Source organism: Cervus canadensis, chromosome 6 (assembly GCF_019320065.1).
Source record: "Cervus canadensis isolate Bull #8, Minnesota chromosome 6, ASM1932006v1, whole genome shotgun sequence".
NCBI lineage: Eukaryota > Metazoa > Chordata > Mammalia > Artiodactyla > Cervidae > Cervus > Cervus canadensis.
In genome coordinates this window covers 67,028,989-67,052,795 of record NC_057391.1, presented here as the reverse complement: position 1 = coordinate 67,052,795, position 23,807 = coordinate 67,028,989, and the positions used below count along the sequence as shown (strand labels likewise).

General features: G+C 39.3%; 1 protein-coding gene across 2 annotated transcripts in view; it reads left to right on the top strand.

The window, feature by feature from the left end:
• RTN1 (reticulon 1) overlaps positions 1–23,807 on the top strand; it is a 235,634-nt gene that overhangs the window by 185,030 nt on the left and 26,797 nt on the right. The window contains exon 1 of one of the 2 annotated variants that reach the window (XM_043472217.1): positions 18,533–18,845. The exons of the other annotated variant lie outside the window; for it this stretch is intronic. Coding sequence (XP_043328152.1) covers positions 18,785–18,845 — 61 coding nt within the window. The 5' untranslated portion in view covers positions 18,533–18,784. Of the gene's footprint in view, positions 1–18,532; positions 18,846–23,807 lie in introns of those variants that run through there. 2 annotated transcript variants of the gene reach the window in all.

Below are 23,807 nucleotides of genomic sequence, written 5' to 3'. Positions count from 1 at the left end.
CTTCTCACAAGTTTGACTCTATGACATGTATCTTTGCAAGACAAACATTTCTTTAAAAACTTAAATAACAACCTTCTCTCCTCCCCATGTCCTCTTCTGTCAACCCCCAAACAGCCATTGTATACTTCTGTAGAGTCCACCACCTTGAAGATGATAGGATGGAGTGGTGTGTGCTCCTTGTCATAGTAATGAAGGCACTGCTATTCACTCTGTGTTGTGGTCTGGGTTAGAAAATCCTCAAGGAATAGTGTGCAAGCATAAACTGCCCAGTTTGTCTTTGTTTTCATGGCAATTGCTTAAGAAGACTTGATTAATAATCACATTAATAGGAACATTCTAAGGAAACCACTACTTGATTATATAGCAAAACATCTTCTGAAATGTCTTAAAATACACATGCAAAATATGCTAGACATTTATAATAATAGGATGTTGTTTACCTTTTTGTGTGTGTGTGATAGCTTAGTATGTAAACACTTGTTTAGCATATTGCTGCTGTTTAGTCGCTAGATTGTGTCCGACTCTTATGACCACATGGACTGCAGCCCACCAGGCTCCTCTGTCCATGGGATTCTCCAGGCAAGAATACTGGAGTGGGTTGCCATTTCCTTCTCCAGGGGATCTTCCTGACCCAGGGATCAAACCCACATCTCCTTCATTGGCAGGTGACCACCTAAGAAGCATATACTAGGACATATTCTTCTTATCTTCTAGCAAATGAACAGGCTGAAAGATGGCTGTACTCCTGCTCTCATGGAGGTATTAAAACACATATTTGAAGGAGATTGGGCCAAACATGCCAGAGTTCTTTTCAAACTTCAAGTTTAACATCAGATGTCAGTTTTGCTGAATTATCTTTAAATAAGTGTCTAACCTTTAAGACTTTTAAAAACCATCCATACCCAGAACACTAGAGTAAAGGAAAAATAAGAATATAATTTGAGCACAGCTCTATCATTATTTTATACCCAAAGAGTAAATCTGTGCTAAGAACACTGAAGTTGAATCAAGAAGTGGCCCTAACTCTGTTGCTGAGACCAGGAGTCCTTTGAGCAGACACATCTGTCTAGATCTCCAGTTAACCAACTTCAAAGCATTCCTACAGGGTCAATGGACAACAATTGAGTCATTCTAAGTGTCTTTTAATACTCACCTCACAGGAGTTTTTAGCCTGGGACTTGCTATCGCCATTATTATGAAAGAATGAATCTCTTTCTGGTCTCTGAGACTTCTAGAGTCACTGTAACACAGACAATAACTTACACATTAAAAAAAAAAAAGAGGTTACTCTCTCCATTTGTCTCACCAGCCCCTTCCCTCATCTCTGTCCACAGTCTCTTCTCTATGTCTGCATCTCCACCACTGCCCTCTCACGACCATTGTAACCAGGAGTGTTCTAATTCATTCTCTTTATTGTGCATAGTAAATTGCTTCAGTTATGTCCACCTCTTTGTGACCTTATGGACTGTAGCCTGCCAGGCTCCTCTGTCTATGGGATTCTCCAGGCCAGAATCCTGGAGTAGGTTGCCATGTCCTCCTCCAGGGGATCTTCTCAACCCAGGGATCAAACCCTCATATCTACATCTCCTGCATTGCCAGGCAGGTTCTTTACCACTAACACCACCTGGAAAGCCCATTCTCTTTATTCCTATTGATTAATTCAATACAGGCTGGTGATGAGGTTTAGTTTTGGCATGTGGAATTTGAATGTGTTCTGGGACATGAACTGGTAATCTTACATACACAGGGAAAGAAATGGCTGAGGTGAAAGATCTAACGTAACATCTTTGCTTTATTTTGTTTTTGTAAAGGAACATTCTGATTTTTCCAGGCAAATACTGATGGCCAGATTTACTCTAAAAAAACTGTCAAGGCCTGAAAGGGAAAATCTGGAGCATGCTAGATGAGGTACTGAACACTCTAAAATGAACACTCTAAAATGTGATTGGCCTGCTGTGGTAGATGCCAGTCATTTTAAACCCTCTTCTCTCACATTCTCCTACTACTATGGAGCCTATAAAAACATATAGTGACATATAGCTATATGACATGCACATATAATTTTTCCAGAATGCCTTGCACATAGGGGAAAATATACAAGCTGTTTGAGTGCCTGGCTCTTTTTTTTTTTTTTTGGTCAATATAGCTATTACTACCTTCCTACTATTTTATCTGCCCCTCTTAGGCTTAATAGCATGAACTAAATGCAGTTGATTTCACAAAGCAATTGAAGAGATGAAGAGAAATACAAATTATTAAAAATGTACCAGACATAGGGTTGGAGGTGGGAGGGAGGTTCAAGGGTGGGAGACATGTGTATACCTATGGCTGATTCATGTTGAGGTATGGCAGAAGGCAACACAATATTGTAAAGCAATTATCCTTTAATTAAAAATAAGTTTTAAAAAGAGGTTAAATTACTAAGCTAGCTAAGAGTGGAGAGGTGTTCATATTCAGTCTTAGTGTTTTTATTCCTTTGAGCTCCTGTGGTTGTGTGCCTTAGAATTTTGCTGTTTCTGTCCTAACACATTTCTCCACAAGAGCTGACTATTCTTGTCGTTTGTCTGCTTACTTTTTCCCTAATACAAGGCCTCCCCTGAAATTCCAAACCTAAATAGTGAGACTGGTTTTGTGAATTCCATTTGCTTCTTGCTGAGAAAAAAAATTCAGTGCTGCTTCAGCAGCTTCCTTCAACACACTTTCAGATTAGTATTATTTTTTAAATTTTCTTCTAGGTATGTTAGGAGTGGTTTACAAAATTGCAAGTGTTTGCACAAATTTACTCCTGTGCTGAAATGTTTAATGACATCATTATTTTAAATCCAATTTCTGGTCCTTGTTCACTATTGCACGTTCAGCAGAGGATTTTTTTTTTTTGGTCAGTGGTGGGGAGACTTTGGGCTTTCCTGGCTGCTCAGTGATAAAGAATCCACCTGCAATGCAGGAGACACAGGAGAGCTGGGTTCCATCCCTGGGTCAGGAAGATCCCCCAAAGAAGGAAATGGCAACCACTCCAGTATTCTGGCTTGGAAAATCCCATGGAAAGAGAGCCTAATGGGCTATAGTCCATAGGGTTGCAAAGAGTCAAACATGACTGAGCATGCACGGGAGACTTTATATTAATAAGGCACTATTGCAGAATCGTCAGTAGGTTCCTTTTGTGATGATTTATTGAGAGTGTTTTCTTTTTACCTTGAATGTATAAGGCAGATTTTTGCAATACCAAACCATTCATTTACTTATTCTATTTGCTGTGGCTTTCTGTCAAGGTGGTCAATAATGACCTTCAAAGAAAATATCTAAGTCATTAATGGTGAGAGGAATAAGCAGAAAATGGAAACATAATGTAGTGTTGCTCTTCACTGATACAAAGAATCTGTAAAATGAAGAAAGGAACCAGGAAAAAGTACAACAGTGCTAACCCTGTCAGTGAGTGTATCCATGGGAATGCTTTGGCTGCAATGACAGAAAATCCAACTAGCATCAGTGTGAACTATAAGGACATTGACTGCTTACTTAATAAAAAGTTCAGAGGTAGGAGATTCCAGAGACACAGGTGGCTCAACAGACCTACACTGTCAGAGCACTGGGCTGTCTACAGTTACCATGGCCTTCTCCTCATGACCTCAAGATGACTTCAGTAGTTCCGGGCTTCATGGCCTCACAGTAAGGTGGGGGCAATCAGAGTGACAAGAGTTTACTCTGCTTTTCATCAAGGAAAGAAACCTTTCACAGAAGCTCTCCAGTAGACTTTTCTTTATATCTCATTGGCTAAAACCTGACTACATTGCCACCCCTATGGGCAAGGCAGTCTGGAAAGAGTGTATGTGCATGTCATACAGCTATATGCCACTATATGTTTTTATAGGCTCCATAGTAATAGGAGAACATGAGGGAGGAGGGTTTAAAATGACTATGGCATCTACCAGGGTGGGCCAACAGCAGTTCAGTGTGTTCAGTACATGCACTCTTCTCTGTCACAACCTCATCTAGCATGCTCCAGATTTCCCTTTCAGGCCTTCTCAGTTTCCTTAGAGTAAATTTGGCCATCAGTATTTGCCTGGAAAAATCAGAATATTCCTTTACAAAAGCAAAATAAAGCAAAGATGTTATTATATTAGATATTTCACCTCAGCCATTTCTTTCACTGTATATGCAAGATTACCAGTTCATGTCCCAGCACAGATTCAAATTCCACACGCCAAAACTAAACCTCTGCACCAGCCTGTATTGATCAATCAGCAGAATAAAAGGGAATGGGCTTCCCAGGTGGTGCTAGTGGTAAAGAACCCACCTGGCAGTGCAGGAGATACAGAAACAAGGGTTCAGTCCCTAAGTTGAGAAGATCCCCTGGAGGAGGACATGGCAACCTACTCCAGGATTCTTGCTGGAGAATCCCATAGACAGAGGAGCCTGGCGGGCTACAGTCCATAAGGTTGCAAAGATTAGGACATGACTGAAGCAACTTATCATGCACAATAAAGAAAATAAATTTGAACACTCCTGTTATGATGGTACTGAGAAGAAGGAGGTTGTAGAAGACCCTAATGTCTGTGATTGGCAGTTTTATTTAAAAGTAATTAATGGAACTTCTGGCATAGATCTGTTTCTGCCCACTCACTTCCTCTAAGCACAATTAAAAACCCTGGAAATAATGCAAGAGACGACCAGAGGAGAATTCTAACGGGTGGTAAGAAGGCAAACTCATTTGCGACCCCAGGACTGGAAGAACAATACAGAGGCAGAACATCTTCTATTCCCCCCTCAACACAACACCACTCAGACCTAGTGTTATCTGATCCTCAGCCTGGCAATAGAAGGAAGCCCAGGTAGGTTCATATCTCCCTCAGGTCCAGTGGGACTCTTTCTGAAAACACCAGGCTAGCCTGGCAAAGCTAGCAAAGTAAGGTCAATCAGGAGCCCCGCCAATAATAAGCATCTAGGGGAAATACTCTGCTTCCCTTCCAGGCCAGAAGCTCCCCATCTATGCCAAGAGAAACTGAGGGAGGTAGGCAGAGCTGGCAAGAGGAGTCCAGGTGCAACAAGCGGCCTAGTTCTGGAAGCCTCATTGCTCTGAGGGATTGAGATTTTTTCCCCCATGCCAGCAGACACCAGGGCAGCTGGGAGGCACCATTTAGGGGATCCCATCATACCACTTCCCTACTGAGAGACACTGGTTGGCACAGTCTGGTGAAACCTCTTCTGCTGTCTTTGGCAGGACCACCAGATACCAGTGGGAGCCCCAGTGGTAGCAGAAAAACAAAACAGACCAAAACAGTCTGCAAAGGTTCTAAAAGTTAAACTGCCTTTAGAGCTATAGTTAACAAAACTTGATCAAGGCTCAAGACCCATATGCTAAACCTAAACAAGACTAACTGTCTGCTAAAATAAAAGACTTAAATAGGAAACAAAGTCTCCTGATATAATACACCAAATATCTAGGATACAATAGAATATCATCGGTCATACCAAGAAGGAAGATAATCACAATTTGAGAAAAAACAAGTAACTGATGCCAATGCCAAGGTAAATCATATGCTGGAATTGTCTAGAAAGGATTTTAAAGCAACCATCATAAAAATGCTTCAACAATCAATTACAAATTCTCTTGAAACAAAACAAAAATGGAAAATCTTAGCAAAGAAACAGAATTGATAAAATAACCAAATGGAAGTGCTAGTACTAAAAAAAAGTATAGCAAATTTTCAAAAATTACTGTATAGTGCAGTGCTAGAGTGGAGATGACCTGGAATAGAATCAGTGAATCTGAAGACAGAACAATAGAGTTCACCTCGTCTGAACAATAAAAAGAAAATAGACTGGAATAAACCATGTGAACAGAGCCTTAGGGACCAGTGGAGAAATAACAAAAGATCCATGGTTTATATTACCAGAGTCCCAAAAAGAGAGGAAAAGGAGGGAGGCCGAAAGAATATTTGAAAAACTCATGGCTGAAAACTAACCGTACTTGACAAAATACAAGCCTTGCGATTCAAGAAGCTGAGCTATCTTCCAAAAGGATAAACCCTCCAAATCTATGTCAACACATCATAAGTAAACTTTTGAAAACTGAATACAAAATCTTGAAAACAATTAGAGCGAAATGACATATCAATATGGGAACAGCAATTCAAATGACAGCAAATTTCTCACCTAAAATCATGGAAGTCATAAGAAGTGGTACAATATTTTATTTTAAACTGCTGCAAGAAAATTGTCAACTATGAATTCTGTATCCAGTTAAACTATGCTTCATAAATAAAGAGAAAATAAAGACATCCCACCCTGGAGAAGGGAATGGCAACTGACTCTAATATTCTTGCCTGGAGAATTCCTTGGACAGAGGAGCCTGGCAGGCTATGTGGTCCATGGGGTCGCAAAGAGTCTGACATAACTGACCGACTAACACACACACACACACACACACACACACACAAAGGCATTCCAGATAAAGAAGAAAGCCCTAAATCCTCTGTGCTCTGCACATTGATTTCTCCTACCTCACCCCTGGCAACCACATTGTCTCCATGGTTTTTTTTCAGAATGTCATATGTGTGCATGCATGCTAAGTCACTTCAGTTGTATCTGATTCTTTGCAACCCTATGGATTGTAGCCCACCAAGCTCCTCTGTTCTTGGGGATTCTCCAGGCAAGAATACTGGAGTGGGTTGCCATGCCCTCCTCCAGGGGATCTTCCCTATCCAAGGATCAAGCCCGCATCTCTTATGTCTCCTACACTGGCAGCCTATCATTAGCACCACTTGGGAAGTCCAGAATGTCACATACTTGGACTCATATAGCACGGAGCCTTTTCAGATCACCTTCTTTCCCTTAGTGGTGTGCATTCCAGTTTCCTCTTTGTCTTTTCGTGGCTTGATAGCTTTTTAGTACTGAATAATATTTTGTTTTCTGAATGTACCACAGTTTATATTTATCCATTCACCTACTGAAGGTCATCTTGGTTACTTTCAAGTTTTGGCAGCTATGAATAAAGTTGCTACAAACATCTGGGTGCTGTTTTTTGTATGGAGACAAGTTTTAAATTCCTTTGGGTAAATACCAAGAAGCACAATTGCTGTATCATATGATAAGAATGTGTTTCATTTTGTAAGAAACTGCCAAACTGTCTTAAAAGTAGCTGCAGCATTTTTGTATTCCCACCAGCAGTATACAAGAGTTGCATTGTTTCACATCCTTGCCAGCATTTGGTATTGTCATTGTTCTGGATTTGGGCTATTCTAATAGGTATACAGTGATGGCATAAAATTTGAATATTCTATGTTACTGGTTTCTTAATCAGGTTATTATTTCTCAAGTTACAATCAACATAAAAGTGAATGTCAGTCTCCTTAGATGCATTTAATTTTATTGTTGTGGGTTGATTTTGTGACTTTCATGTGTTTATTATTTAAATACTTCCCTCTTTCAAATTACATGTGGATTAGGTGTCCTTTCTTGTTCTAAGCATAAAATGTTTTATATGTGCTAAGAAAAATAAAACTGAGAATCATGCTAATTCTTGTGAGTCAGCCATTGACTGACCTTTATCTTTGGCAAATTTGTTCAGTTTCATAATTGGCTTTGGGAAAGATAATTTGCCGCCTTCTTTACTCCACTGTTGCCAGACATTATGTTGTATATATCCTTTTTCAATTTGCATTTTTTAACTCAGTATTCTATTTTCAGAGTTATGTGTGCTACTTCATGAAATCCTCATTCATTACTTTTAACTGCTATATAGGCTTCCATTGTATGAATAAAGCACAGTTCATACAATGAAATTCAGTTTCACTGCTAGTATTATAGGCACCACTGTAGTAAACAACTTTTTTCATATCTTCTTGTGCACAAGTTTGAGATTTTTTTCCAGAGTAGGTACCTAGAAGTGGAATTGTTAGATCATAAGGTATGGATATCAACTTACTAAAAGTAGCCAAATTGTTCTAATGATCTAGCATTATATGTGTTGCTTCTTCCACATCTTTACCAACACTTAGTTATATCAAACATTCAATTTTTTCTAGTTTCATAAATGTAACTTTTTCACAGTGGTCTTTATTTTTAGTTCCCTGATTAGTAGAAAACCACACTTTTACTGTGTTTGTTGACTCAAAAGTATTTCCAGTTATACAAATTGCTTATTGTACTTTTTCCTATTTTCCTGTTAAATTTCTTTTAGTATGAATTTGAAGTTTTTTCACTGATGTCTTCTAGTTTGTGGCTTTTCTCTTCACTTTGTTTATATGTTCAACTGTCAAACTTGAGGGCTTTAAAGTAATCAAATCTCAAGCAAGTCTCAGCAAATTTCAATGGATTAAGTTATACAGAATGTATTCTCCAGAAAAACATCTACTTCTGCTTTATTGACTACGCCAAAGCCTTTGACTGTGTGGATCACAACAAACTGTGGAAAATTCTTCAAGAGACGGAAATACCAGACCACCTGACCTGCCTCCTGAGAAATCTGTATGCAGGTCAACAAGCAACAATTAGAACTGGACATGGAACAACAGACTGGTTCCAGATCAGGAAAGGAGTATGTCACACTGTTTATTTAACTTATATGCATAGTACATCATGCGAAATGCTGGGCTGGATGAGGCACAAGCTGGAATCAAGATTGCCAAGAGAAATATCAATAACCTCAGATACGCAGATGATACCACCCTTATGGCAGAAAGCTAAGAAGAGCCTCTTGATGAAAGTGAAAGAGGAGAGTGAAAAAGCTGGCTTAAAACTCAGCATTCAGAAAACTAAGATCATGGCATCTGGTCCCATCACTTCATGGCAAATAGATGGGGAAACAATGGAAACAGTGAGAGACTTTATTTTGTTGGGCTCCCAAATCACTGCAGATGGTGACTGCAGCCATGAAGTTAAAAGATGCTTGCTCCTTGGTAGAAAAGCTGTGACCAGTCTAGACAACATATTAAAAAGCAGAGACATTGCAGACAAAGGTCCATCTAGTCAAAGCTATGGTTTTTCCAGTAGTCATGTATGGATGTAAGAGTTGGAGCATAAAGAAAGTTGAGTGCAGAAGAATTGATGCTTTTGAAGTGTGGTGTTGGAGAAGACTCTAGAGAGTCCCTTGTACTGCAAGATCAAACCAATCAGTCCTAAAGGAAATCAGTCCTGAATGTTCATTGGAAACTGAAGCTGAAACTCCAGTACTTTGGCCACCTGATGCAAAGAACTAACTCATTGGCAAAGACTCTGATGCTGGGAAAGATTAAAGACAAGAGGAGAAGGGGTCGACAGAGGATAAGATGGTTGGATGGCATCACCAACTTGATGGACCTGAGTTTGAGCAAGCTCCAGGAGCTGGTGATGGACAGAGAAGCCTGGCGTGCTGCAGTCCATGGGGTCACAAAGAGTTGGACACGACTGAGTGACTGAACTGAACTGAACACAACTATCAACTTAAAATAAACAATAAGGATAGTTAGAACAATCCTCAAAATTACAATTCTTACTATCAGTGGACCAAAGAAAAACTCTCAATGACAATTGGAAAACATTTTGAACAATAATATTGACATAATGTATCAAAACTTGCAGGATGCAGCTATTGTGTTTAGAGGGTATTTAATACTTTTCAATGAAGTATTAGAAAAGAAGAAAGACTGACAATAATCTAAGCTTTCATTTTAAGGAGCTAATAAAGGAAGTCAAAGCTATGGTTTTTCCAGTAGTCACGTACAGATGTGAGGGTTGTACCATAAAGAAGACTGAGTACCAAAGAATTAATGCTTTCAAACTCTGGTCTGGAGAAGACTCTTGAGAGTCCCTTAGACAGCAAAGAGATCAAACCAGTCAGTCGTAAAGGAAATCAACCCTGAATATTCATCAGAAGGACTGATGCTGAAGCTGAGGATCCAATCCTTTGGCCACCTGATGAGAAGAACCAGCTCATTGGAAAAGACCCTGTTGCTGGAAAAGATTGAAGGCAAAAGGAGAAGGAGATGACAGAGGATTAGATGGTTGGATGGCATTACTGACTCAGTGGACATGAGTTGAGCAAACTCCAGGTATTACTAAAGGACCAGGATGCCTGGCATGCTGCAGTCCATGGGGTTGGTCGCAAAGTTGGACATAGTTTAACAAAAGAACAACAATAAATGAAGAGCAAGTGAAAGTAAAGTAAGATAATGATTATAATAAGAGAATAAAAGAGAGAGTATATATACAACAGAGAAAAGGCAATAGAGTAAAATTTTATTCTTTAAAACTAATTCATTATATTGAAAAATCTCCAACAAAATGATCAAGAAAGAGTAGAGAAAAAGCTTAAAATATCATAAATGAGAAAGGAAACATGACTTTGACTCCTCCAGATTATTAAAAAATTAAAAAATGATATTATGAGTAACATGCCAATAAATTTGACAATATATTTTAAATTGACAAATTAATTTGGAAAAAACTGACCAAAATTGTTATAAGCAGAAATTAAAAAATCAGAATAATCCTACACCATTAAAGAAATCTGTAGTTAAAGATCATCTCACAAATAAAACTCCAGGTCAAATGGGTTCCCTGGTGAATTCTTGCAAACATTCCAAAATGAAATAATACCATCGTACATAAACTCCTTTGGAAAATATTAGAGGGATTAACACTTTCCGACTCTTTTGTGTCGCCAGTTTAACCCTGATGCAAAAACTTAAGAAAATATTATAAGAAAAGAAAGAAGAGGACAATATCTCTCATGAATATTGATAATAAAATTCTACACAAAATATTAAAAAATTGAATCCAAATTGAGCAACAATATATAAAAAGAATGTCACATTAGGGCTACATAAAGTTTATTCTAGGAATGCAAGTTTTCTCTAACACTCAAAATTCAATCCATGTAATGTATACATTAATAAAATTAAGGAGAAAGCCCATGTGATCATCTCACTAGGCTCGTGCAAGCATTTGATAAAATCTGGTATCTATTCACGACAAAAATTCTCAGAAAATTGGTACCAGAGGGAATTTTCTTATTCTGATAATGGATAGCTAAAAAATTCACAGCTTGCATCATGTTTAATGATGAAATTTTGGGCACATTTTCCCCCTTATTTCAAAAAAAAGACAGGATAGTCCCTGTTAACCACCTCTACTAAACATTAAGTCCTAGCCAATGCTGTAAGTTAAGGTAAGGAAATTAAATATAAAGATTGGAAAGGAAGAGATAAAGCCATCTTTATTCAGAGAAGATATTCTTATGTATGCATAAAATTCAAAAGAATCTACAAGTAAAATTAATAAGTAAATCTAGCAAGGTCACTATTACAGAAATTAATCTGGTATAGCTTTTCCCCTTTCTACTTAGAACATTTCTGTGTCAGTATGTTTTAGGACTTTCTTTTGAAAACATCCTTTGGCTAGATCTTTTTCATCCATTATGAGAGCTTTCATCTTTTTTTAGTTGGCATTATTTAGATATATTTAGAAGCATTTTAATGCTTTATTTTGTGCTTTCAATTTACTAGTTTTTTTCTTTGCTTCTCATTTTTCCTTTGCCTAATTTCTGTTTGATTGAATTAATTATCTTGCTTGTAAATTTTATTCTCGTAGAAGTTATGTATTCTAATTATTTTCTTTTACTGGAGACCATTAAATATTTAGCATATAAATATGACATTTTCATAGTCTAAATATCTCTGTCCTCCTCCCGAACAACACTAGGATCTTAGAATGCTTTTGCTCTTATCACTGCTTTCTACCTATGTTCTGTTTTGTCCACTGTTTTGCTTTCATCTTTCATTTATAACCCTTTCATTAAGTTAGTCATTACTGATCTTTATGCTCAGCATTCTTTCATGCATGTCACTTTTACCTTTTAACTGAATTTAGATTCAGTTTTATTCTTTCTGGAGTACTGTTTTTGGTTTATTTTTCTGCAGAGTCTGCCATTAGGAATTTCTCTCATTTCTTATTTTTTTGAAAATGCCTGTATTAGTCTTTCTGGGTATATAATTCTAGATGATGGTTATTCTCCTTCACCACTTTGAGGATATTATTTCATTGTCTTCTAGCTTCTATTAATGAGAAGATTGCTGTTCCTCTAATTTGTCTGTTATTTATATCTGCTTTTAAAATTTCTCCTTTGTTTTGATGCCCTGCAATTTCACTGTGATGTGAGTCAGGGTATGGATTTCTTACATGTCTTGCTTAGGGATAGAATTTATGTCTTTTGTCAATTCTGGATAACTGGATAACCATGAGGGTGTGGCCACTCATCTAGAGCCAGACATCCTGCACTGTGAAGTCAAGTGGGCCTTAGGAAACACTACTACGAACAAAGCTAGTGGAGGTGATGGAATTCCAGCTGAGCTGTTTCAGATCCCCAAACATGATGCTGTTAAAGTGCTGCACTCAATATGCCAGCAAATTTGGAAAACTCAGTAAGTGGTCACAGGACTGGAAAAGGTCAGTTTTCATTCCAATCCCAAAGAAGGGCAATGCCAAAGAATGTTCTAACTACCACACAATTGTGGTCATTTCATATGCTAGCAAGATAATCGGAGAAGGCAATGGCAACCCACTCCAGTACTCTTGCCTGGAAAATCCCATGGACAGAGGAGCCTGGTAGGCTGCAGTCCATGGGGTCGCGAAGAGTCAGACACGACTGAGTGACTTCACTTTCACTTTTCACTTTCATGTATTGGAGAAGGAAATGGCAGCCCACTCCAGTGTTCTTGCCTGGAGAATCCCAGGGACGGGGGAGCCTGGTGGGCTGCTGTCTATGGGGTCGCACAGAGTCAGACACGACTGAAGTGACTTGGCAGCAGCAGCAGCAAGATTATACTCAAAATCCTTCAAGCTAGGCTTCAGCAATATGTGAAACAAGAACTTCCAGATGTACAAGCTAGATTTAGAAAAGCAAGAGGAACCATAGACCAAATTGCCAACATCCGTTGGATCATAGAAAAAGCAAGAGAATTCCAGAAAAACATCTGCTTCAATGACTATGCTAAAGCCTTTGACTGTGTGAATCACAACAAACTGCAGACAAAAGAGATGGGAATAACAGATCACTTTACTTGCCTCCTGAGAAACCTATATGCAGGTCAAGAAGCAACAGAACTGGACATGGAACAATGGACTGGTTCAAAATTGGGAAAGGAGCATGACAAGGCTATATATTGTCACCCTGCTTATTAAACTTCTGTGCAGAGTACATCTTGTGAAATGCCAGGCTGGATGAATCACAAGCTGAAATCAAGATTGCTGGAAGAAATATCAACAGTCTCAGATATGCAGATGATGCCACCCTAATGGCAGAGGTGAAAAGGAACTGAAGAGCCTCTTAAAGAGAGTGAAAGAAGAGAGTGAGAAGTCTGGCTTGGAAATCAACATTCAGAAAACTAAGATCATGGCATCTGGTCCCATCACATCATGGCAAATAGAACAGGAAAAAGTGGAAACAGTGACAGACTTTATTTTCTTGGGCTCCAAAATCACTGCAGACAGTGACTGCAGCCATTAAATTAAAAGACACTTGCTCCTTGGAAGGAAAGCTATGACAAACTTGAGCAGCATATTAAAAAGCAGAGACATCATTTTGCCAACAAAGGTCTATATAGTCAAAGGTATGATTTTTCCAGTAGTCATGTATGGATGTGAGAATTGGACCATAAAAAGGCTGAGCGCCGAAAAATGGATACTTTTGAATTGTGGTGTTGGAGAAGACTCTTGAGAGTCCCTTGAACTACAAGGAGATCAAACCAATCCTAAAGGACACCAACTCTGAATACCCTAAATATGCATTGGAAGGACTGATGCTGACATTAAAGCTTCAGTACGTTGGCTACCTAATGAGAAGGGCTGACTCACTGAAAAAGACTTTGATGCTGGGAAAGATTGAAGGCAAAAGGAGCAGGAGGCAGCAGAGGATAAGATGGTTAGATAATATCACCAACTCAATGGACATGAATTTGAGCAAACTCCAGGAGATAGTAAAGGACAAGGAAGCCTGGTGTGCTGCAGTTTACGATGTTGCAGAGTCAGACATGACTTAGTGACTGCACAGCAACAGTTGATTCTGGAAACTTCTCAGCCAAATTTGGATAAATTATGCCACTTCCCATGTTAACTCCTCTGCTTAAAATCCTGCTGGGTCTCCCTCATCTATTGACAGTATTACTACTCAGGGCTGTCACAGTCTGGCTTCTACACATTTCCGAAATTAAGTTTCCATCTCTGTCTGCCACGAAAGCCCATCACTCAAACTGCTGATACATTTCTTACTCATAACTTAGCTTAATTGTCATCTATTCTCTGAAGCTTTTCCTGAAACCTCTGCCCATAAGAACTCTGTACCCACTGGTTTCCTGTTCACACAATCCACTGATTGCATTTATCTATTTATATGTAAATTTCCCCCCCAATAAACTCAAGTCCCAGTGGGCAGTTCCTTTTGTATTTACAGAGACAGGCACTTAGTGTGGGCTCGATAAACAGTTGTAGATTGAATGAATGAATGAATCAAGAAAATGAAAGTAAATACTGTCTACCTCATAGGGATCTTGTAACAGCTAAATATCAGTGCATACCACAAGATAAAGCACCTGGAAAATAACAACTGCTAATCTCTTATTTGAATTGAAGACAATTCATGCAGTGTTTTGGTACAGTGGGTTATGTACCAAATTGGTTTTTCCTTTAAATTTCCTTATTCCATATGGCATAGAACAGAGTTCTTAGTGTTCTTTTATTATAATGAAGTGGTTTTTTTTGGTTTTGTGCCTTTTCTTCCAATTGCTGTACTTCTGAGCCTTAAAAAACCAGGGAGTTCTGTGAGAATTCTTGATATAGTTTACTAGCTGTTACATTCTGTTCTGAAAATTGAGTGCATCTGTGAATACTCTTCTCCCATACATGTTAATGGCTTTCTCCTTTCTTCCATTAGGTGTCTACTCTACTTTTACCAGGAGTTAGGCCTTCACAGACTCTCATTATAAAATAGCAAATGTCCACCCACATCCTTTTCTATCCTCTTTTACATGCTTTATTTTCCCCAGTACACTCCTCAAGTGAAATATATACAATATTTACCTCTTTTATTATTTTCTGCTCCTCCCATAAGACTGGCATATAACTTCTTAAGAGTAGGAACTTTGCTTTATGCTTAGAGCAGTATCTGGAATGCAGTAGGTGATTGGTAAGTATTTCTTAAATAAGTGTATCAATGCAGGTGCCATTGAGTCTCATCAGTATAAATCCTGATGCTATAGTAGACAAACACAATTTGGCGACGTGGTAGCCTTCAACATTCATCTAGATCTGGGATGAGATTACAAAACTTGGCTCTTTTGCTTTTCCCTATAACAGACTAATGTACGATTTCATCCTGAAAACTAAAGAAATCACTTCCCTTCCTGGCAGTACCTAAACTGAGTTCTAAGCTGGCTGCTTACAAAGCCCGTCTGTTCTTTCCTGGTTTAAAGACAGAGGCAGTTCCTGCCCGCTTTCAGCAAGCTTTATTTTGCTTTCTGTTTTCTTTCACTGCTAAAGGACAATTTACATATCTTTTCTACCCATTCTATCGTTTTGACCTTGCCAAGAGCTTTCAATTAATACTTTGTCTGCACTTGTGCAAAGAAAGCACCCATTTGCAATGTCTATGGGAAGTAAATTCGTATTACTTCATAGAAACAAACGTCTAAATCTGTAATTCATCTGTATATTATGAGAGAGAGGTTCAGAGATGATAAATGACTTGTTGAAAGCCACAGAACTAAAGTTTGTAACACAAGTGGATCTAACACCCGCATCCCCAGTCGAGTTTGTACTCTTCTTCCTGAATTTCCTTTAATAAGATCATTTATGCTTCTCCTAAGCACCTGGGCATTAATAGAAAACCCTCAATTCTTTTTTTTTTTTTTTTTTGAAAACCCTCAGTTCTTACTAGTGTGTATCTCTGTCTGTGACATCAGACATCTTACCTCCTCAATCTTCAACTGTGAAACCGTTGTATTGATTTTTCGGGTGCCATCAAGCTTCTCTTTCCAGATTTAGCATGACTAAAAAGAATGTGGTCTTTCAGCTAAGCTGACATTCCAAGGTCAGCTCTCTGGCCAGTGAAAACTCATGGCCTAAGGATTCTGACACAGCTGCCCGACACCTGAGGGAGGGCTTGCCTCTGCCTGCTCTTCCTTGCGAGGGACATGCTGCTCCCACCTTGCTGCTCAGTGCTGTCAGAGCCACACACTGGCTCCAGTAATGTGACAGTCAACACCCACCGCTCAAGATACCTGGGGTACCTTCTGTTAAGGCTAATGTCTGGGGCTATCATTGGACAGGCAGTGCCTCCTAGTGGCCAAGGCTCCAAAGGTTTCCAGCTGAAAAGTGGCCAGGACAGCAGCAACCCACCTGGCAACCCTTTCTCTCTTCTTCTGAGTCTTGTCCCTACCTTTTTGCAGTGTGTCCAGCTCCACATCATGCAGTGGGAATTCATCATCAGGTCCCAGTCTTTTCAGTATTTTGCTGACTGAATTCCCAATCATGACCATGATGATGAAAAAACTGTGGGAAGACTGTAGGAAGTATAAATATAACAAAGTCACTAACACCTCCAGAGCAAGTCAGTTTGAAAAGTGCTTTGTAATCATGTGGTCACTGTTCCTCCTTCTCATCAGCCAAATGGGAGCTCTGACAACCCTCCTCTTATAGGAGATTTATGATGCCCAGAAGTGCCGAATCATCCTGCTGAAGTCATTCTTCTTAAACTTCCTTAAGAATAATTCCAGATGTGTTACAGAGATATGCAGAGGCTTCGCTGGTTTCTCTGGAAGCTTTTATTCTAAAAGGAACATGCATGATTCTAAGGATCATATTTTAAAGTGTATTTGCTTCATAAAATGAAAGGTAAATCATTTCCAGAAGTATAACCTTGAGATTAGGTCCTTAGGCTCTTGCTGGCACAGCATGTACAAATGCATATTTGGGTCTGGGAAGGAACTGATCTGGGAGCTGCAGGGGAATTGTGGAGGCTCCTCTTCTCCATGAGGGAGAGAAATTCTATACAACGGATAAAGCCATGCTACAACAAAAGGAAGTGGGAACTCTTCCTTCTATAAACCCCAAGGCAACTCTGTCCTCATGCTATGTGTTGCCTCCTCAAGGGTTCCCTTCTACCAGGACTTTCCCCAGAAAATGCCTAAATTCCAGTCTTTGCTCTGTGCTATTTCTACCTTTTCCTCATCAGAACATACCTATCCTCTGCCCATTCTCTCAACTGCCTTGGAAAGTAATCTGATAAAGCATTTCATGCTAAAATTTGAATAGTAGGTCACCACCCATTGCTGACAAAAGTCTGTATGGTCAAAGCTATGGTTTTTCCAGTAGTCATGTACGGATGTGAGTGTTGGACCATGAAGAAGTCTGAGTATCAGGGAATTGATGCTTTTGAACTGTGGTGTTGGAGAAGACTCTTGAGAGTCTCTTGGACAGCAAGGAGATCAAACCAGTCAATCCTAAGGGAAATCAATCCTGAATATTCATTGGAAGTACTGGTGCTGAAGCTGAAGCTCCAATACTTTGGCCACGTGATGTGAAGAGCTGACTCTTTGGAAAAGACCCTGATGCTGGGAAAGATTGAAGGCAGGAGTAGAAGGGAGTGACAGAAGATGAGATGGTTGAATGGCATCACTGATTCATTGGCCATAAGTTTGAGCAAACACTGGACGATTGTGAAGGACAGGGAAGCCTGGTGTGCAGCAGTCCATGGGGTCACAGAGTCAGACAAAACCGAGTAACTGAACACCACCACATTGTTCTGCTCCTCCCACTGACATTCACATTGTAAGTGGGGACACCTGAAGCCCTTGAATCACTGGGCTTGGAAATCAACTGTATCTCCTGAATTAAACACATCACTCACATCCATCATCCCCTAACACTCAATCCCAGATATGCTGTTGTTGAGGAGCAGGCCCTTTGCTTGCTGAGCTCTGTTTGGATGTCCCCACAACTGACCACTCCTGGTGTGTCACTATAGTGACTACTGACTCCGTGTGCCAGAGTCCAGAGGCTTTGATCCGGACCTACCGGCACCACATTCAAATACTGTCCAATATTCATTCAACCCACAAACAGAGCTGAGAAGAGACACTAAACCTTCAGGGTTTCTTTGCAATGATTGCGGCTTGCCAGGGAAGGTTTTGGATAGCCATGGGCTGTTCCAAAAGAGCGAAAGACTCTGGCAATTGTCTGGAAGATGTTAAGCAATTAAAGTGTGGCCAGAATGTAAAAAATTGGAGGCCGGGAGGGGGGAAGTGAATGAGCGTTGCGGACATTTAAGGGATATGATGCTGGAAGCCTGAGGTTTGTACTGCCATCATCAAGTTCTTGGGTTTCTAAGACATTTCTAGAAAATGCACCATGCCAGTCAGCAAGACCCAGAAATAGCGCGAGTGTTCTGCTCTTATTCCGACCCTTGGCCTTTTCTCCTCCTTCTCTCAGACCTCCCACCCCTGGTCAGCTTTTGCGCCTTCCGGGTGAGACTGGCTTTAAACATCTCCAGGGCAGCGAGCCTCTGCTCTGGAGTCTAGCAGTGCCCGCATCGCCGGGCGCGCAGGCTGACCCGCACCGCACCGCGCTGATTCGCTGCCGCGGAGACTGCGGCGCCCGCGACGCGCCCGCCCCTCGCGGTGCACGCCGGCTGGTGCAGCCTCAGTCTGTCTGCAGCCGCGGCCGCCGGGAGCAGCGCTGCAGCCGGGGCACCGACGCCCGAGTGCCCGCTCAGCGCCCCCGAGGACAGCAACGGCGAGCCCTCAAAGCGCGCACGATGCAGGCCACTGCCGATTCCACCAAGATGGACTGTGTTTGGAGCAACTGGAAAAGTCAGGGTATTCTCTTTATTTCAGTAGTGCATGCCTGCGGCGCACGGGAACCCGGGACCCGGAATCAGCCATTGTGCATCATTTCACCTGTGGGACCTATGCATGCTTTATACCCAAGAGCTTTCTGTTGGGGGGGAGTAAACTTGTTATGTCAAAAATCAGAGTGGATGGTGTTTGGTTTTTTGTTTTTGTTTTTTACTTTTCCCATCTTAAAAAAAAAAGAAAAAAAATCCCCCACCCCCACCCCTTTGTTTTCTTGTTGTCAGGCTACTGTTTTAAATAATGCATCTTTTGCCTCCTCCTGGAGCTCTTTTGGGTTCCGCTAAACGTTCAGTACTTGTTCCATCTCTTCTTATTCCCGGAGTTAAAATGCTTTCTTATTGTTCCATGTATCCCAGTGCATTTAATTTGTGCCTAAAGATTGAAATCTAGTAGAACCGTTCACTGAGTGGGCTCTAGTGCATCCTTTTAAGAGGGACACACCCATTTTAGGGTTATTATTTGTGGTCACACAAAGGAAACTGGAAATGCAGAACAGCTCTCAAAATCCTGAAAATATGATGGCGTAGACACATATTAGGATGATTCACTTTGAAATATTTCGGGGTTTTTTGTCTGTCATTGGGGTAACTTGTTAACTACTGTTCATTAATAATGGGTATATCTGGAACAAATGGAGGGAAATTAAAAAACAGTGCCAGTTGCTCTCTGTTATAACAGATTTATTTTGAAACAGTCCATATTAGCACTGGGTGTGGCCACCCTCCAGCCTCGCTTGGATTGCTTTTCAGCCATTTTTATTCAGCCTCATACTTCACACATCTCCATCTCGCCTTTGTTACATTAAGATTCTCTCCATCACCTTACTCAGTTTGAGATTACTAGGAGAAAGGGAGACTTTGCAAGAATGAATTATGTGTTATAAACTTGGATGTTTGTAATATGAAGTGTCTTTTAATGTTTAACAAATGGTTCTGAAGAAGGTGTGTTTGACTTAACCTGCAAGGTTGCAGCATCCCTCAGGGGACCAAGAATACTCTGGAGCAGAAGCTGATTTAAAAAAAAAAAAAAAAGACACCTTTCTCTTGTAATATTGTATCACAAAAAGAATGGGATGTCTTAATGCCCCATAGAGTTTTTCTTTGGTAAATTTTTTAAGCAAAGAAAAAGTAAACATGAACCTCAGAATTAAGAGCATATTTTCTCTGCCTCGTATTTGTTAGTTGGGTGGCAGAGACATAAAATGCAATAATCTGGTTCAAATTATTTGGATCTATTGGAAATACAACTGTCAAAAGTGAATAAATGGATCTAATAAATTTAAAAGCCAGGAAATAAGAAATGTATGGCCATTCAGGGGCATCATTTTAGAGAACGATGATAACTACATGACCTGGCATATGTTTTATACAGAAGACAGCTGTGAAAATTCTTGGTAACATTTCATTCTTGCTACATGTTTAGTCTCATCCAGTTTATTCCAAATACACACTCAACAGATATCTATGGCTTGATAGAATACCAAGTTTAGTTTGGACATAAAGTTGGTTTTTAAGATTATTCTTATGGATTTCCTCTATTCTTACCGAAAGTAGGTAGCAGAAGTGTCAATTTTTCTAATATGTGTAAGATCTAAGACACTGTTTCATCACAATCCTATGTGTTTTGCCTCTGTTGACATTTTCACTGGAGGGTTAAAAATATGGACATTTATAATCAGAAAATAACACAAAATGCTGTAATTTGTCCATTAAAGACTGTCATTTTCATTTGCAGTGTACAGCTGTTTATGAAGATTAATGCAGGATCGTTGAGGGTCTTTTATACTGTGACCTTTGGTAATCTTCAGTACCATTGATTTCCTTTTGTCAAATAGAACAAAGCCATAATCCTGAAAATTGACTGATAACTGGGTGGGTGGGTTTATAAGCATAAAAGAGAAATTATAAGTAAATTATTCCTGTTTCTCCCCACTAGGAGAACTTTCATCTAAATTAAAATCTACGATAAGATTCTTGTTTAGTATTTTAAGTGTATCTTCATTTTAATTTTCTAATTATTAAAAAAAAAAAAGCTGTTCTTAACACTGGCTGCATATTAGTATCACCTGGCAAGCTTTAAAAAACACAAAGGATGCCTGTGCCCCACCCCTAGAGGTTCTGATTCCATTGAGTCAAGCATCAGTATTTTTCAAAAGCTCTCAAATGAGTTTAACACATAATTGGGGTTGAAACCACTCATGTGTGATAATTCTTAGCCCAATCCATAGACCAGCAGAGCAAGGTCTAGTATACAAATGATGAAACGGGTGTGATACAGGAGCAGCTGTGAATGCGGTTAAAAGAAGTCAGGATAACATTGGGGATAATGTCCTCCAGAAATAGTGAGAAGTGAAGGTTTTGCCTGGAAAAGGGAATAAAGGGAGCCCCAGGCTTCCTCCATATTATTAAACAATTCCACAGAGAAATTGTAGTTCATTAGGTATGTCAGGATGACTCTACTGAAACTAATATAATGTGTCCTAAAAACTGTAGTATACATGCAAAAGGAAGTTTATATTTATTTTATTAATATATATGATTTTAGCTGTAAACAAGAATGTTTAAAGAGAGACTAAAGTCCACATTATACTACATTAGACAGATTCTGCTTCCGTTAAAAAATGATACTCATACCCAATTTGTTTATAAATCAAAGCCCAGCCTGCTCAGTGAAGATGAAATAAGACAATAACCTAATAAAATGTGGCAATATACCTGGGATTCTTCAGATTACTAGTTATTACTGTTAAATATTGACATTTATTGGGCACTTTTACTACTTTACTTGTATCATTGCAGTTAATCTTCATGAATCCTATGATGTGTGAGTTTTATTATTATCCCATTTTAGAAGTGAGGAACTGAGGCTTCTTGCCAGCGCGCACAGCTGGTAATGCCAGAGGCCAGATTCAAGCTGATGCTGTCTGACTCCAGAGCCCTTTGATCAGACTCTACCATCTGCCTCCAAAGTAGATGGCTTCTTCCTCAATGGTTTTTCTAAAAATGTAAAGGATTATCTGGGTAGTAGGGGGGTGTTAAAAACCCCTCCCATTTACATACCTTTCATTTTACCAAACATCTTCTCATTTGAGCATTTCAGTTTACTCTTGAACAACATGAGGCTCAAAGAGGTTATGTGATTTGCCCAAAGTTTTTCATTAAGTAGCAAGTGGGGTAGTGAAAAGGTGACGGTGGCTAAAAATCCAGAACTCTTCCCATCTCACACACTGCCTCTTTCACTAATGCTGAATTTCAGAAAGTGAACTCTCCTTTACCCCTTCCAAGATATTTTCACACAGCTTATCTCTTTAAAGACAAAGCAATATTGAGCAGTTGAGTCAGTGATTTTGACCAATTTACACCATTGTTGTCATCATCATCATCATCATGAACTCATCGTTAAAAATTCTCCATCATTATTACCCATGTGTTGGTCATTGTCCTAAACTCTTGTTACATATCTTAATCTGATATCTTTCTGAGATTATTGTTTTACTCTCACTTCCATGGTGGCTCAGACAGTAAAGAATCTGCCTGCAATGCAGGAAACCCAGGTTTGATCCCTGGGTCGGGAAGATCCTCTGGAGAAGGGAATGGCTACCCACTCCAGTATTCTTGCCTGGAAAATTCCATGGACAAAAGAGTCCGGCAAGCTACAGTCCGTGGAGTCGCAAAGAGTCGGACATGACTGAGCAGCTAACACAACATTTTATAGAGGAGGAAATGGGATTTTAAGGTTGAGATGTCTAGTAATTTGTCCTAGGACTTCATGAATCCCAGATGCAGAGCAGTCTGCTCTTTTGACCACTCTACTATACTACCTGAATCCAGATGGTACTGTGGCAGGGGAACAAAGTTTGACCAAAACCACTCATTCATATCATTTCACTTGTACTCTAAAGACTGCTTTTTTTGGTTTACCAAGTATCACTGCATTTGACAGTTTCATGGGCAGGACACTTGGCAATGTGGGAAGTTGAGACTAATAGCTCCCACTTACTGTATGTGGCAGCATTTTGTACTTACAGATTCCCCTAAAATATTGTAAAATACTGAAGGGTGAAACACCTTCCAGAAAATATAATCTTACATATTTCTCATTTTGTTAGTAAATAAAGCATTTTGAAAACTTTATGCTGACCTATAGTTCTCTGTGAAAACAGTGTTGAGGGTAGTCTGTTCTCAAAGGAGTAAGTTCAGAATGACCACGTCTCCCAAAATACGGAGGAAGTGTCTGTTTTAACCATAGGAATTGAATTGTATGCTTGTATTTTTAAAATGGCATTTAATAAAGACAATTTTACATACAGACATAAAGATAGACCAGTGCAGCATTTTATTGAGGTTCAGTATTATTAGAACACTTGTGCAAACCTTACAGCATAAATAATTTCATTTACAAACTCCCTCTCTCAGATTCTAAAGAGAGCTAATGGGAAAACTTTCTTAGCTGATGATCTAGGGATTTGTTTTTAATGCAAGAAAACTCATTATACAGATAATATACCAAATGTAGGTAGTTATTACTTCACTGAAAAGTAAAATTCTCCTTTTTCACAATGTATTATCATTTTCAAGAGAATTTTTTAAAGGAATACTTCAAAATTTGCAGAGAAAATAGTGACTTTTTTGGTTTTCTAAAAATAATACATGTGCATTATGAAAATTTCCATTTCAACAAAGAGAGTTTTAAATGAAAGCTACAAATCACCCAAAGCCCTTCCATCTAGAGTTGATTAATGTTAATATTTGTTGAATATCTTCCAATATCTGTATACCATATAAAATGAATCTAGAGGACTAGGTAGAGAACAGAAGCAGTTTTTATTAAACAAGATTGTACATATCTTTAAAAGTATTTGAAATAATTTGATGGAAGAAACTGACATGAAAGAATTGCTCAACTTTAAATGCATGTTTCTTTGTG